The 16099-nt window shown below is 48.5% G+C and overlaps 1 protein-coding gene across 15 annotated transcripts in view; it reads right to left on the bottom strand.

Moving 5' to 3' along the window:
- Positions 1–3291: 3291 nt before the first annotated feature.
- Positions 3292–16099, bottom strand: part of TCF7L2 (transcription factor 7 like 2) — a 176059-nt gene continuing 163251 nt past the window's right edge. For 6 of the 15 annotated variants that reach the window (XM_049645770.1, XM_049645771.1, XM_049645773.1 and 3 more), the window contains 4 exons: positions 12907–12955; positions 12269–12319; positions 10888–10960; positions 3292–5299 (listed from right to left, as the gene is read on the bottom strand). In XM_049645770.1, coding sequence (XP_049501727.1) covers positions 4864–5299; positions 10888–10960; positions 12269–12319; positions 12907–12955 — 609 coding nt within the window. In that variant the 3' untranslated portion in view covers positions 3292–4863. The remainder of the gene's footprint in view (positions 5300–10887; positions 10961–12268; positions 12320–12906; positions 12956–16099) is intronic. The other 9 variants (XM_049645774.1, XM_049645778.1, XM_049645782.1 and 6 more) reach the window with 6 other exon arrangements.

The following is a 16099-nucleotide window of genomic DNA, read 5'->3' as shown; positions in this document are numbered from 1 at the left end:
GAGGGCCCCAGGGTTTTACTGTTCAAAGCTGTGAGGCAGTCAACATGAGGCTGGGTGACCTATCTTTGAATGTTTTTGTTTATTTTGAGAGAGAGAGAGAGAGCGTGAGAGAGAGCAGGGGAGGGGCAGAGGAAGAGAAAGAGAGAAAGAGAGAGAATCTCAAGTAGGCTCTGCACGGTTAGTGCAGAGCCCGATGCGGGGCTTGAACTCACGAACTCTGAGATCATGCCCTGAGCCAAAATCCAGAGTCCAGAATCCAGAGTCAGACGCTTAACTGATTGAGCCACCCAGGTGCCCCTACACTTTGAATTTTAAAAAGTGATCTTCACTCAGGCTGGCTCAAGACAGAGGGATCATCCCCTCCCCGCTCCACCCAATTTTTTTTTTTTTTTTTTTTTTTTTTGCCTTTGTAACAAGGGCACTGAGCTTCATTCCCGCATGGCTGAAAGGATTAGGAAGGATTAGGAAGATCGAAGAACACAAAATTCGGAAGCACTCTGTTAAGGTGCCATTCCCTGGTTCTCAAGATACACACGTTGAGCTAACCACACTTCTTCCTTCCTTCAACAAATATGTGGCAAAGCACCCTCTATGTGCCGGGCACCGAACCAGGACCTTAGTATAGAGCAGTGAACCTAAAAGCCACGTTTCCTCCTCTTGGAGGGCTCTCTAGAGCCACGGTTCTCAACGGGGCACGGTTTTGCCCCCCCCCAGGGGATATTTGGCAGAGCCTGAAGACATTTTCTGGACGTCTTAGTGCCGGGGGTGCTGCTGGCATCTAGGGGGAAGAGGCCAGGAATGCTAACATCCGACAATGCACAGGACAGCCCCCCACGACAAAAGATGTCAGTGGTGCTAAGTGGCACTATTAGTGGCCTAGACAACATCCACTGACACCACGGTGGGCGAGGGGATCAAAGGGAGGGAAAAACAGGAAGCCAGAAGAGCACATAGGAGGGAGACATCGCTCACTATTGTCTACGCTCAGACCTGAAAGATGAGGAGTTATCCAGGCAGGAAGTGGGGTTGCAGGAGCGGAGCAGAACCTTCCAGGAGAGGGGACAAAGGGTGTGGGTGAGTGTGTGGGGCAGTGGACGAAGTGGGGGCAAACAAGGACACCCTTCAAAAGGACTGTCCCATCACTCTGGGAGGAGGACCAGCCTTACGACACAAGGAGGCCTAAGTGAAGAACACCAGTTTGCGGTCAGATCTGAATTTAAATCCCTGCCCCCCCACCCCCACCCCGCGCTTTATTTTCTAAAACCGGGTTTAGAAACTCTGAGTTTGTGTCTTGTCCAAGGCCACGCAGCTAGTAGGGTGGAGGGGCTGGGGAAATAATATCGAGCACAGGTGGTACTGTTCAGGATTAAACGAGAAAAGGCACATAAAGACTTGGCACGCGGCCGCAAAGGACAGATATTGTTCCGATTTGTGTTTTCAAAGGTCACTCTGGGCCCAGTGTGCAAAATAAAATGGGGAAGGGCGACCAGAATCACTTCGCTCTGGGAATACAAAGCAAAACGAAAACAAAATCACTGAGAGGCGACAGAACAAAAACCAGCTCGAGCAAAGCGCAGGAGCTTTAAAGCCCTCGATGACAACACCGCGTGGCCTCGAGGAGCAATGGCAGCAACACGCACAGCTTCCAGGCCCATTGAAATCATGTCCCCGGAAGGTACAGTTGTCCTAGATGAGTGGAATACACAGGTTTCCCCCGCTGTCCGGAGTAGCACAGTCTTAGGGAACCTCGGGTAAAAGTTGAAGCCAGGTGTCAAGCGAAGCAGCAATTACCACGAATTTATAGGGGAAAATTTTGAGCATTCCCAGACCCCCCAATGACCTCCCTGAGCCTCGTCTGATACCTTAGGACACATCCTCGTTCCGGACGCACAGAATAAACGGAGGGGCGCACAGGTGCTCACAGACACAGTTCAGAGTGGCGGCAGCTTGACGCCAGAGATGCTGACTGTCGTTCCCGGGGCCACTCTCGCTGCCTCTGCAACGCCTCGCAGCCAAATACTGGTCGCTATTTTCACTTTTCGCCTTTTTCTCGCAAAAGCCAAAGTCCTCTTCGGGTTTCTTTCAGTGAGTGAAAACAGGTGCTAACATAGTGCTTTCGTGAGAGCGAAGAGGCCTAACACGAACTTTCCAGTAGCGGGGGCGTACCTGTGCGTCCATCCATCCTACCCGGCGGGAGAAATGACTGCCAGGTCTTCACTGTGGCCCCCGGTTCGTGATGATGATGAACCTGCACCTTCGCCAGGGCACAGCCACAGAACGTGAGTCCCACGGACCGCAAGACCCTTCCATACAAGCCTCTGAGTGACTCGTCTTGATCCAGTTTTCTGAAAACGCTTCCTGCTCGACAAGGCTCGCTGCCAGACAAGGGGTTTCCATCCGACACCCTGCCATCTCTCCCCGCATGCAACTCACAGAAAGAAGATAGAACACTTTCACATCAGTGGTAATGATGTGGTGTCTCAAATCGATTCCTGGTAAACTAACTACGTGTCATTATCCCAAATTAAATCCCTTCTGCGGGATACCGTGAGAAGGACATCTAAGATATACCAGGACGGCTGTTTAAAAATCTTTTTTTTTAAGTTTGTTTATTTTGAGAGAAAGAGAGAGAGCGCACAAGTGGGGGAGGAACAGAAAGAGAGGGAGAGAGAGAATCCCAAGCAGGCTCCTGTCAGCGCACAGCCCAATCCCAAGCAGGCACAGCCCAATGCGAGGCTCGAACTCCCGACTTGAGCCGAAATCAAGAGTCAGTCGCTCAACCGACTGAGCCACCCAGGTGTCCCCAGAATGGCCGTTTTAGAGCCAGAAGAGCGCCATGTACTCTGGGACTGTGCTTGGCTTTCAGAAAGGAACCAACTAGGGACACTGGTATGGCACAGAGGCACTGGGAATGAGTGGGGGAAGGAAACCATCCCGACCCATCAGAGGAGTGCAAGGCCACTTTTTGAGACCCGAGTCCCAACCCACCACCCACACCAACCATGCGGTCCGGTGTCACGGTCTGGCTTGGGAAGACAGTAGTCCCGGTCAAGGTAGATTCAGCCTCCCCAGAGGCAAAATCCAAATCACAGAAACAAGTGACCAGCCTTCATCTGCACATACTAAGTTGCTTTTATTAATCCAGAACGGCATGCTACAGATATTGTACAGCATGAACATTTATTCATTACAAAAATGGCTTCCAAACCATTAAAAATGAAATTGGAATAAGAGCATAAAACGGAACGGTAACATCACAACTGTTAGGAAACATTCAAAGTATTCACAAAAAATGTTATAGTTAGCATTTTAATAAACCAGAGAAAAATCGGAGACAGTCTTACAATCGCTTCATGTCAACTACAATGGCACTGAGTGAACAGGTGTCAGCTTTATACAGCATTTTGCAACATCAACATGCCTAGGGTTTTTCTTATTTTTAAAGTTTGCCACCTACTCGTACGGGATACGTGTACATAAAAGCGGCAGCTGGTTTTTCCTTTAAGAGTAATCTAATATACAGAATTTTGGCCCCTAAGGGTTTGATACCTCTTCATTTAAAATGCTTTCTGGACAATCTGCTACCAAACACGTCTTGTTATAGGTGACATTAAAACTACATACAAATCTACCTATGTAACATCACAGCAAAACATGATGAACAAAAATTACAGCATCGAAAAGAGGGAGAAAGCTAAAGTCACTGAGAATTTTGGCACATAAACTTTTGCACACAGTCGGGCCACGCCCTAAGGGCATAGGGCTGGCGACTGTGAGTTCAAAGGACAAACAGGGTGGTTCCCACTGCTGCTCAGACAGCGTCCGCTAAAATTCCCTCACTAATTTTCAAGTCTTGTTTTACATAATGGCTTTTAAAGCAACTTCCGTTAATGCTACTGATCCTTAAATGCAACTATTAATGTCCGTTTGGCGGCATCTGGGTTTCATACAGCCAAAAAAAAAAAAAAAAAAAAAAGTCAAAAAGAGAAACAAAAAAATATATATACACATTTTATATATAAACTTAAAAACCTTGTACAAATGAGTTGTTATATATAAGATGCTTATGCTAAGGGGAAAAAAACTTTATACAGTTTCAAGAAAAAGGAAAACATATTTTAAAAGGGACGACATACAGGTTCGACAAGCAATCTCTAAAGCAATAAATACTACTGGTCCAACAGCGTTGTGATTCCATTAATGGTTGAGTAGCATCCCCCTCCCCCCAAAAGAACAACACCATGGAACAAGGTATATTAACACATTTAACCCTTTGTTTCTGTACATTTAAACAATAACAAGTAACATCACAATTAAAGTTGTTTCACAGAGAAAAAAAAAAGAGTAACGGCACTGCATTCCTCGTGCCCTTATGGTTTAAAAACCAGATGTAAAATGATTGGTTCGCAAGCTCGTATTTAATACAAATAATACAGAACCAACTCCTTCTGGAGGGCTGCTTCAAAATTGCTTCTTTTTTTTTTTTCCTTTTTGTTTTTTAATCAGTCTTTTAAAACTAAGCTATCCGAACTACATAACAGTTATGTATATATATATATTTTTTAAACGCTACAAAGACTTTAAACAGCTGTTGATAAAAATTTTGGTAGAATCATGAGGTTCTTCTCTCATCTACATATTTAAAAGGAGGAATTGAAATAAGAATGGGTCAAATATTGACCAATGAACTCCATAAACATCAACTAATGTAGCCACGTGGCACAAAATTAAAAGAGTACAAAACGAAACCTTTGGGGGGGGGAGGGAGGTGGTGGGGGGGGGGGGCGGGGGGGGGGGGGGGGGGGGGGGGACAGAAGCGGAACGCAACACTACGCAAACCAACCGGGGCTGACGAGGCTAAAGCTATTCTAAAGACTTGGTCACGAGGGACAGCGGCTGGGGCTGCGTCCCGGCCACGGCCACGGCCACGGCGCTGTGGGAATGTAAGGAAGATGTCGACGGCTGCGCCAGAGACGAGGCGGACAGGACGGGCGGCTGCAGGGCGGCGGGGGGCAGGTCCAGGGCCCCGTTGGGACAGAGGGCGGGGGCCTTGCCGTGGGCGGCCTCGGCAAGCAGGAGGGCGGGCGGCGGCGGCATCATGGGCAGGTGGGCCAGGGGGTCGGGCTTCAGGGACAGCGAGAGAGGCTGGGTCTGCTCAGTCTGTGACTTGGCGTCTTGGGGAGGGGAGCTTAGCAGGTTGGGGGAGGGAGGAGGCGAGTCTAGTAAGCTTCCATCTGAAGAGGGTGGACTGAGGCAGCTGCCTTCACCTTGTATGTAGCGAACGCACTTTTTTTTTCTCCTAGAAACAGGGGGAGAGAGTTCTCCGTGAATAGGGGGCAAAGATGCCAAGGGAGAGCGTTATCTACTGCTCAGAGCCGAGTTCGAGTCACCTGTGCCCCAAGAGCCAGCAAGCCCCGTGGCCGGGGGGGGGGGGGGGGGGGGGGGGGGGGGGGGGCCCCCTTGTTTCCCCCCCCCCCCCCCCCGGCCCCGCCCCCGCAAAACCGTTTTTTCGGGGGGGCCCCCCCCCCCCCCCCCCGCTACCTACCTGCTCCCCTCGCCCCCCACTAACGCCCCCCCGCCGCCGCGACCCGACCCGACCCGACCCCACCCGGGCCCAGATACCACTGAGCAGACTAGACTGGATTGATGATGCAGCGCCCGTGTGCCAGAAAAGCGGCTGCATCCGCGCTGCGATTCCCCTGACAAGTGTGTGCTTTCTCTTTCGGCTTGGACGTCCCCTGGCTGGCCCATCGCATCTCCCCCTCGGTTCCCACCCCCGGTGCTCTGAGTGTGTGCGTGTGTGCGTGTGTGTGTGTGTGTGTGTGCAAAAGAGAAAGAGAGCTCCTTCCCCAGGCGCCTCCTATCAATATGCAACTCTGACTGTTGAGCCCACAGAGTTGAAGGCAGTGCTAGGCAAGAGGCTTAGACGTTTTTACACCACTGCCGCCACCACCGCCACCACCACCGCCACCACCACGGCCACCACCGCCAGGCTGCCGGCGCCCAGAGAGCTTTTGGGCTTGTCTGTTAAGAACCACACCAAATCAAGAGGTCAGAATCAGGTGAGAGGAGGGGGAGGGGGGGGGGGAACAAAAATAAAACAAAATAAATTAAAAAACAAAAACAAAAAAATAAAAACAAAAACAAAACCACCAAAAACAGGTAGAAGAGGATAAACAAAGGTGGGGGAGGGGGAAGAATAAGAAAAACAGAAAATGATCCAAAGGAACAAGAATAACTGGTTGTATGGCCTGCAGGTTGTGGATTAAATTATGATTCAAAGTTGATTTTTGGGTTTGTTTGGTTTTTTTTTTTTTTTTTTTGGTTTGTTCTTTAAAGATTTGGGGTCTTCCCCTCCCCCAACCCAGAGTGAGAAGGCTGGAAGGAGAGACAGTGAGGATGGGACGGAGGGGCATCCTGCCCTTGTCAATATACCGAGGCCAGTGGACGGAGGGCGCAGCGTGTCGTAAGGAAGTGACGACGAAGAAGAAGTACCAGGGAATCAGCATGGAACGTCTGGGGTTTGGGGGTCATCGGGATTAGCGTTTAAGCCGGAAAGCCTAGTTTTGCCCTGCACCAAAACCAGAATCTCCCCTCTACGCTTCTCGTTTACATAAGAAACAGGAATGAGAATGTCAGAGCCTCTCTTGCTTATCATCAAAAGGTTGGGGAAATCGATTCAAGAAATTGAGCATGTGACCTCAAAGCTTTTCCTACTATTAATCCCAGTCCGATGGGATGATATTTGGTAGGAAACGTGATCCCGGGCATCAGTCCCACTCATGCTATAAAAATAACGCAGATACAGGGAATGTGCTGACCTAAGGAGCCCTTGAACACAGTTAAAACAGTGGCTGATAACACTCTAACGACAAGTGTGTGAGCGCCGGCCGGCTTCCCATCCCAGGAAAGCGGGAAGACGCTGCCTGGCTGAAGGCAGCCGCTGTCAGATGTCACTGGCCTTTGAAAGGAAGGGGGTGTAATGAGTTCCTCCTCGGGTCTGTGCCCCCAGAGGTGTCTGCTCATGCCCCTCAGTGCGGGGGGTGTGGACTCAGCGAGATGGCGGGAGGGTGGGGAGGAGGGGGGGGGGGGAGGGAGCATGCTTGGCCTTCCCTGCCTCCCGGAGGCCGGAGGCCGGAGGCCGGAGGCCGAGGCCCACTGGGTGGAGGCCTCAGGGTCTACCTGATCCCCCACTGGGTGGGAAGGAACTCTAGGGGTGCGAGGGCAGCCCCCCTCACCTTCAGTTTGGAAAGGTTCCTTTTCTCCTCTGGGATAGACGGAAACAGACTGTGGGTTCTGCTCCCATCCCAGAAACCGAGATAAATAATTAAGCCTCTCAGAGTTTTTAAACCACCTTAGCCTGCAGATCAAAACATGCTTAAAAAACTAAGATGTCCATGCATTTTAAAAAATGGGAGGACGGCGGGGTGGGGATGGGGGGCGGGTCATAAGCAAAAGTGAGAGAGAACAAGGACAAAGGGGAGGGAGGAGGGGGAAGAGAAAAGGAGAAACAGGAAACAAGGGAGTGACATCAAGCAGCATTCCATGCTATATTAGGGCAGAGTAAAAAGATGGGAAAGCAACTTGGTGGGCTCAAAACAGAATCTTGTTAAAATGTCCTCAAATGTCAAATAAAATTAGAAACCCTGTGTAGCGAGCAGAGCCCTGATTGGCTGGGAGCGTTTCTGGCGCTCCCCTCACCCTCCCGCCCTCCTTCTGACACGGAGGTTTACATCGAGGGGATGAGTGGAAGCATTTTGAACATGGGACATGAAGACCACGAAGGACAGCGAGACACTCCTTCTAACAGGTGGCCGAGCAAAAGGCAGTTGGAACACACACACGTTTCTGACGGGCCAGAAAACGCCTCATTTTGTAAACTGCTTTTCTTTCTTGAAAGCACATTTTGTCCTACTGATTGAGCATCGGGCCAGATCCTGGCAAAGAGGAAAAGTTGAGGGGAACAGGGGGCAAAACCCATCTGCCTGCCCTCCCCCATGCGGGCTCCGTCTCCAGTCGAGGGGGTGGCCTTTTAAAATTCCACTTCTAGCTTCTCATGGAATTACTCGGAAAGGAAGCTAAGGGTTCTTCCTTATCCTGTTTTGGAATTACGCCCTTTCAGCCGGCTAAAACGCATCTGCTAATGCTTTTAGGGAAAACATCGCCACCAGAAGTAAAGTGGCCAGCAGGAAAGTTCTAACGGTGTGCCTAGGGGGGAAAGAACCCCGAGGAATGAGGAGGGACAGCGGCCTGCGTACCGACAGCCGGCCCCTCAGAGCTGCACTTTTGAAAATCGTGTTTATGGGGCAGCCACAAAGATTTTGGGTTTTGCCTGTTTTCTGTAAAAAGGTCAACGAAACTTCTGGCCTCTGAGGAAGATAACCACACCCTGGCTTTAAACAAGGTGCAGGCTGTGTCTGAGGAGGGGATGTCCGTCCGGGCCACTGCTAGTAATGGTAACTTTTGGGCGCGGGGGGATGTCACCTCTAACTTGAAGCAAGTGCTTTTGAAACCGAAAAGGGCTTCTCCGTCTTCATAAACCACCACTCACCCCCCTCCACCCCCAAATTAGGCAACACACCATATTGCGAGGTGGGCACGATGGCCTCAGCCATAGGTTTCTACAGATCGTGAGAAACCCTCTCAGGAGTGAGCCCTGCGATTAGCTAATCCTTCACCATGACAGGGCGTCTCAGAACAGGATTCCGCAGCTAATTATCTTCCTACTCGGCACAAATAAAATTCTGCCACAGATTCGCTGCCTAGATAGGGTAAGCAGAGGCCCTGTCTTCCCTGGGTAGGCCTAATTTAAATACCTAACTCTCTTCATCTACTTCATCACGAATCTCTTTTCTGTTGCCCACAGAAGACCCCAGGACTGCGTGGGACTGGTATCTGTCACCTCCGGGAACACTGCCATGTCACAGCACAGGTGACTGCAGAATCTCTCTCAAGGCCTGGAGTCCTCACTCAGTGGGCACAGGGCTGTCTGTGGAGTTCTGTCTCAATAAAGATGCTCGGGGCCCTCTCTCCCCTACACGTTTGGCCGACTCCAGGCACTTCGCCGGTCCCTCGTAAGGCATCGGGGGAGGGGAAGAGACACGGGAGACTTGTGGGCATGCACGTTAATGGGATGGACATCTGATCTAATGTCTAAACACGGAACACATGGCAGAGGCATGGAGGAGAGGGACACGTGACAAGGAGGCACTACAAACAGGGAAGCGTGTTCAGGGAGTTGAGATACCTACCATCATAATATTCCAAATTCAAAGACTGCTTGTATCAGAACAAAGAAACAACAAATTTAACCAAAGGTGGTCAGTAAAGGAAAGGAAATGAGACAGGAACGAGTTGGTATCCCTCCACCAAGAAGGAAGTACCTACACCTTCCCTGAAAATTACAGCTTGGGTGGAAACCTGCAGGTGCAACACGGTGTTTAATTTGCACTCTTCTAATTCATTTTGGAAGCAATATATTCTCTCTCTCTCTCTCTCTCTCTCTCAGTATATACAATATATATTTTAATTCTGCAGGCTAGCAACGCTGCAGCATGGGACTGCATGACTCGTCGCTTGCAGCCCTTCAGCTGGTGCACGCCGTTCAATGCCACGCTTCTTTTCAGCACTGTAAAACAATGTCGAGCTAACCAGACTCCTCTGTACAGAGACATGTGGTTTTGAAACGTAAAAGAAAAACGAAACAAAACAAAACCAAAAAACGCCTGCCCCGGAGCCCTTGTCCAAGGGTCTCGACTCCCAAGTGCACGGGGATGCTACTGCTGCCAGGTGTGAGCTCATTCAAACCTCTGGAAATGGTGGCTCTCTACGCTCAGCACGCATGCCACGGACCGGGCCGGTTCCAGGATGCTGGCTTTCAAAGCAAAAGGGTAAGTGCCCGTCCTGGTCTGTTAAGGTTGTGGTCTCAGTCCTACCGGGGATCCGGATATGGGATTTGCAAGAGCAAGGTGGGGGGAAAAGAGAAAGAGGAAGTGGGGAGAGGATACGGCATAAAATTAGCAAGGAAATTTTGAAGGATGAGGATCATTAGTCATTGATGCCGGGGGGGGGGGGGGGGGTAGATGGGAATGAGGTCAAAAAACATTGACACACTAAGGTATCAGAAGGACAGAATGCTTTGATTTTCCCAAAGGCCTCACAGTGGTAATATACCTGCACGGTTTGCACCATAAAGTCTGTCGGTCAAGCCCGAACAGTGCCCGACACTTCTTTGGAGTATTTGCATCTGTTAGCATAAGGTAAACACAAAAAATACAACACAATGGTGGGTCATGCTCGGTTGGATGTGTCATCTCAGCTACAGCTGACTCGTCTTCTCTAGCACCTCGGTTCTATTTGATTCTTTCCTCACCAAGGACATGAAAGAAAAAGACTTCTATGAGTCAAAAGGAAAAAAAAAATAAAACGAAACGATAAAACACACACACGGAAAAAAAAAAAAAAGAAAACAACAACCAGAAACCAAAAAACAACAAGGAGAAATAAATAAAAATAGAGAGAGAGAAGGAGGGGAAAAGGTGACGTTGTTGGCTTCTACCTAGGCCAGGATTACGATGGATGTCACTGAGCCCCATCCTGGACTGTCAGGAGGAAGGGGGCTGGCAGGCAACAGTCCCTGGGAGGGGGCGCGCTGGGGCTGGCTGTCGCTGACCCGAGGAGGCACAAATGATGCTGTTTTACAGTGGCATTTTGGCTAGCAGCAGCGGGGAGAAAAAGCACATCCCTCACAGAGCAGTGTCCCGCACCCTCGTGTCTCCTAAGACCAACACACAGAGCTACAAAGCAACAGGCCAGAGAAGGGGGGAGAAAAGGACCGAATAGACCAGCTGCAAACCAGCACAGCGAATCTGGGAAATCTATACACACCTGCAAGGGCCGCACCAGTTATTCTGTTGATCAAGGCCAAAGCGCGCTCGGCATTTCTTAGGAGCGCTCAGGTCTGAATGAGTTCAAGAGAGAAGCGAGCAGAGGAGGAGGACGTGGGAGAGAGAGAGGGAGAGAGAGAGGGGGAAAGAGGGAGGGGGGGGAGAGAAAGATACAAATAAGAAAAAAATAAAAATAAAAAAGGGAATAAATCAATGACCTGGTTACTAATTACAAAATATCGACTTTCGATTTTTAACTTTCTTTAATTAGAAAAAAAAAAAAAAAAAGGTAAAAATCACATTCTTATTCAACTGGTGACATTAGCTGTTGCAAATAAAGCTGCAGTATCCCTTCTTTAAGGACTGTCTCTCCGATTCGTTTTGAACGGATAAAGGGAAGTTAGATACTGAAAAACTGAATTTTAAATAATAGTTTTCCTCTTTTGGTTCTGCTTTCCTTTTTTTTCTCTTTTTTTCTTTTTCTTTTGGTTCTAGCTCTCTCTCAATTTGTTTTTCTTAAAGAAGAAAATAAAGCGAAGGAGGGAATTAAGTTTGTAACATGCTTTTCTCTTCTCAGAGTACAACAGTTTAAAAGAAAAAAAAAACTACAAATAAAAACAGAACAAAACGAAACAAAACAGAAAGAAATAAAGAAAGAAAAGGGTTGTGGTACTGGGATATTGCAGCTTTTGAAATGGTTTTTTATTCTTTTTTTTTTTTTTTTTTTAAACCGATTTTCATTACTATTAACAGAAGAACAAATGATGGTGAACAGGCAGTGTGAATGAGCTGTTCAGGGTTAGTCAGAAGCTCATAGCAGCTTTTAAGCAGGTACAGTCAGTAAAATGCTAGTGGGTTTGCAAATTATGAGCAGAAAAGCAAAAGGAAGAAAAAAACTAAAATAAAAAAAAAGCGAAGGAGAAAATAATCATACTGCGAATGCATGCTTGCGTGAGAAAACTTAGTGGGAGCAACGGAAAATGCCATTAGATTAAGGAGGTTTATTACTGAATTCCTTCCATTTTGGTTGGTTTTGTTTTTGTTTTTGTTTTAACCAGTCTCTTTTAAAGAAATACTGCATATTCAATTTGCACAGTTAGTTCAACACTAAGTCACTGTCATCACTGCTTAAACAACTGTTATGGGGAAAATAAATAAATAAACAAAGCAAAAGTTAAATTAAATTAAAAAAAAAAAAAAAAAAACCAACAAAAGCAACTGAAAAAAAAAAAAAATCTACCGAAACATACGAAACCGTGTAGATGGTCATTTTAAAGGATGTTCAAATGTCATACGTGTTTAATGTTAATAAAACTATAATGGCAAGAAAAATTAAAAAACAGTTTATCGACTATTTTAATGACTCAAAATGACATTAGCACCTGTAATCGGAGGAAGTGAAAGGCAAGGATTTAGGAAACATTCGCTGTGTTCTGAAAAAAAAGAACAAATTATACAAAGCCTTCAAAATTGTTGTTGTTGTTTGTAAAAGCCTGGCCTTCTCCAAGGGGACCTTCTGAGATTGCCTATGCAGTATTTCTAATTTCTTCTAGAGAATGACAAACCTCCTTAATTTAAATCGGGTGCAATTTACCACTGTAAAGGCATGCATCAGAACATTCAGGAACAGCCCAGTTAATATCAAACACTCACACACACCCCTTCCTCCTCCCGCGGCCCCTTCCTCATCCCTACACAGACATACACAAAATAAGCAGACTGCATACGTCCCGCACAGGCATGCCTACCTCCCTCCTGTTACAGGCTCTGCAGTTACTTTAAAACACATTCCACTAGAATTACAATGTGCTTTTCATGCAACAATGAATGCTACTAGCTTTAAAAGGGCAGTCATGAAGCAATTAATTAAAATGCATAAACAAAAAAGGCTGGCTAAGATGGGTTCCCCCACATCTTCCTGGCCTTGAGTCTCTCCTGCCTCCCCCAGAGAGAAACCTAAAGTTAAAGAGTGGTCCTCGTAAGTACCGCTCCTTCCTCCTTCCTCCTCGTTCTAACTTACCATTGGTCTCTCCTGGCTGCTTGTCCCTTTTCCTCTTCTTCTTCTTCCCCTGGATGAAGAGATGAAATGCAAGCAATTATTTCAGGAAACAGACGGGAGAGGGCATCTGGGCTCCCCTGGAAGGCAGGCAGAAAGAGGGGAGCACAGCGCTGTCTCCATCCACACCCACAGCGCCCAGAGGGCTTCTGACCCCCTAGAGGGACACACATGCCCCGGAAGGGGAAGAGGAGGGGTCAGCAGAGGGTGAGGGAAAGACCTCTTTCCCCACCTACCTATGTGCATCCTCAAACCTGACCCAGAGCATCTGATTCCACAGCAGGGGAGAAAAGAACGGATTAAGGAAGATTCAGGGAGGTGTGGAGGGACAGGGTTGGGAGTGGCCCAAGAGCGCACAGCCAAGGGACAGATGAATGTGGAGATGGCCATGTGGGCTAAGAAAGCCCCCTTGCCCCACGCAGATCTCCTCCTTATTAAAGCCAAGAGGTCCTGATACTCAATCAAAAAAAAAAAAAAGCTTTCATTGGGGCTTTACTAGTAATAGCAGCTAACATTTACTGAGCACATACTATGTACCGGGCATGATTCTAAATGCGCTATGCATATTGACTCATTTTTGCCTCATGCCATCCTATACAACAGGTACTACAGCACCATCCCAATTTTAATTCTTTAAAATTTTTTTTTAATGTTTATTTATTTTCCAGAGAGAGCGAGAGAGACAGAGCATGAGCATGAGCATGAGCTGGGGAGGGGCAGAGAGACAGGGAGACACAGAATCTGAAGCAGGCTCCAGGCTCTGAGCTGTCAACACAGAGCCTGACACAGGGCTCGAACCCATAAACTGTGAGATCACGACCTGAGCCGAAGTCCGTCGGCTTTAACTGACTGAGCCATCCGAGTGCCCCAATTCTTTTTCTTCTTCTTTTTTTAATGCTTATTTATTTTTGAGAGAGAGAATGCAAGCAGGAGAGGGGCAGAAAAAAACGCTTATTTGAGAGAGAAAGAGAGAGAGAGAGAAAGAGAGCGCAAGCAGGGGAGGGGCAGAGAAAGAGAAAGAGGGAGAGAGAGAGGAGAGAGGGAGAGGGAGAGAGAGAGAGAGGAGAGAGAGAGAGAGAGAGAGAGAGAGAGAGAGAGAGAGAGAGAGAATGGGGATCTGAAGCAGGCTCCAGGCTCTGTGCTGACAGTGCAGAGCCCGATGCGAAGCCCAAACCCATGAACCGTGAGATCATGACTGGAGTTGAAGTCGGACACTCAACCGACTGAGCCGCCCAGGCGCCCCCCTTCCAATTTCATAGGTAAGGAAACTCAGGCACAGAGGGGTTACGTGAATTTCCTGAGCTCACACGACTAGCCGAGGCCGGTGCCAGGGTGGGAACTTCAGGCAGCCTGGGTTCCACAGTGCTTAACCTACGGGGCTGTGCTGCCTTCGTATTTAATCCCGTGCCCTCTGGGGAAGGGTTTTCATTGATTACAGGGGATCAGTTACATGGGATCATTCACAGTCTCCAGCCTGGGACCTTTACTGCCTGCTGGTGGCTGTGGCTGTGGCTGTGGCACGGGAACGGGGAGGAATTCCGTAGATCTGGAATCAGATCTATCTGTTGGAGTCAGAGGCCCGGTACGTCTGAAACGTCACCAGTAAAAGGACGGCCCCACACTTCCGTCTGTTTCAGAATATCTAAATGTTGCCTCTGCCCAAAAGTGCTCAAGGGGTGTAGATGGCAAGTCCGGAAGAGAAAAGACGAGTCACAGGGGTAAACCTGGCAACCCGGGAGGCCCTAGAACCTCAGGGTGCAGACGCCGTGGTTTTTGCTTCATCCACGGGCTCAGGGCCACAGTGTCTCTCTCAGAGAAAGCCCCTCTGTTCTCTCAGATCTCCGGGCACGTACCATTCGGGAAGTCTGTCTTGGCCTGGAGTTTGAAACACTGTGACACATTTCATGTTCCTTGATGAGCAGCTTAAATATTAAAAAAAAATTAAAAAAAAAGAGGAGTTCACGGGGCCTTCTCATGAGCCTCGACAGCCCATCTTCGTGTCTGGGCCCCTCCCAGGGGAGCAGCAAAGTGCCGCCTGGCTATCTAGGAACAGGCAGGAGGGGCGAGTTCCAGTGTATTTAGGAGCCGGGAGTGAACAGCAGGCACAGGAAAGCATTGCAACTCCGGGCGGTGCTGGCACCCACACACCCAAGGGCTTCGCGGTCACCTCCGTTAATACAGCGCTCACCCGTTTCCAATATCCCGGATATATTCTGAAAGGTGGTCGGAGGCTCTTGTGCCCATGGAAAGCTGTCAGTTTAGGTTACACATTAGAGAGCACTACGGGACCACGCTGTTTTCTCTCGTGCCCCAGAACGTGCCCAGTCCCACGACCCACGTGGGACTGTCTTCCTCAATCCTGTTTTTGCTAAGGAGTGATATAAAGCTTTCTGTTACCACTTGACTGGACAAGCAGGAACGTGAAAGAGGCTCAGGAAGCTTTCCAGGACTTTCTGGACTTTACAATGACCAGAGTAACGTATAGAAACTTCTATGTCAAGTCAGTTAAGGACAACTCCCCAGGTTAACAAGTTCCACCACAGTCAAACCCATAAAACCTTTGACTCTGACCTCTGTTCCAGACTGTTTCCTGGGGCACAGGAGGGAGGGAGGAGGGTGTGTGTGTGTGTGTGTGTGTGTGTGTGTGTGTTCACAGCCATGTGTAAGGAGCCATTGTTGACAGGAGTCTCACAGTACCCCATTCAAGAAATAAAGCTCTTTCAGCCCCAAATCTACATCTACCTTTAAACTTTCTCTCAAGTCTGGGGCACCTGGGTGGCTCAGTCGGTTGAGTGTCCAGCTCAGGTCATGATCCCAGTTTGTGAGTTTGAGCCCCACATCGGGCTCTGAGCTCCCAGCTGAAAGAGATTCTCTCTCTCTCCCTCTCTCTCTGCCCCTCCCCAACTTGCACGCACACTCTCTCTCAAAATAAATAAACAAAATTTTAAAAATGAAACGGTCTCTCAAGTCCTGTCAGAGGCTTCCCTTATTACACTAAACCTCTTCTGAATACGGAGCTGAGCTGAAGTCACTGGCAGTGCCTGATGGACCTTCTAAAACCTAGAAAGCACTTCAAGAAAAGCGCGGGGCAATACCTGTCTAACTGACTCCCAGGGAGGTCAACAGCAGCATTCTTTGGGAGCTATCCCAAAGTTGG

This window comes from Panthera uncia, chromosome D2, assembly GCF_023721935.1.
Source record: "Panthera uncia isolate 11264 chromosome D2, Puncia_PCG_1.0, whole genome shotgun sequence".
In the NCBI taxonomy this organism is placed as follows: Eukaryota; Metazoa; Chordata; class Mammalia; order Carnivora; family Felidae; genus Panthera; species Panthera uncia.
This window is presented reverse-complemented; position numbering and strand designations above follow the sequence as displayed.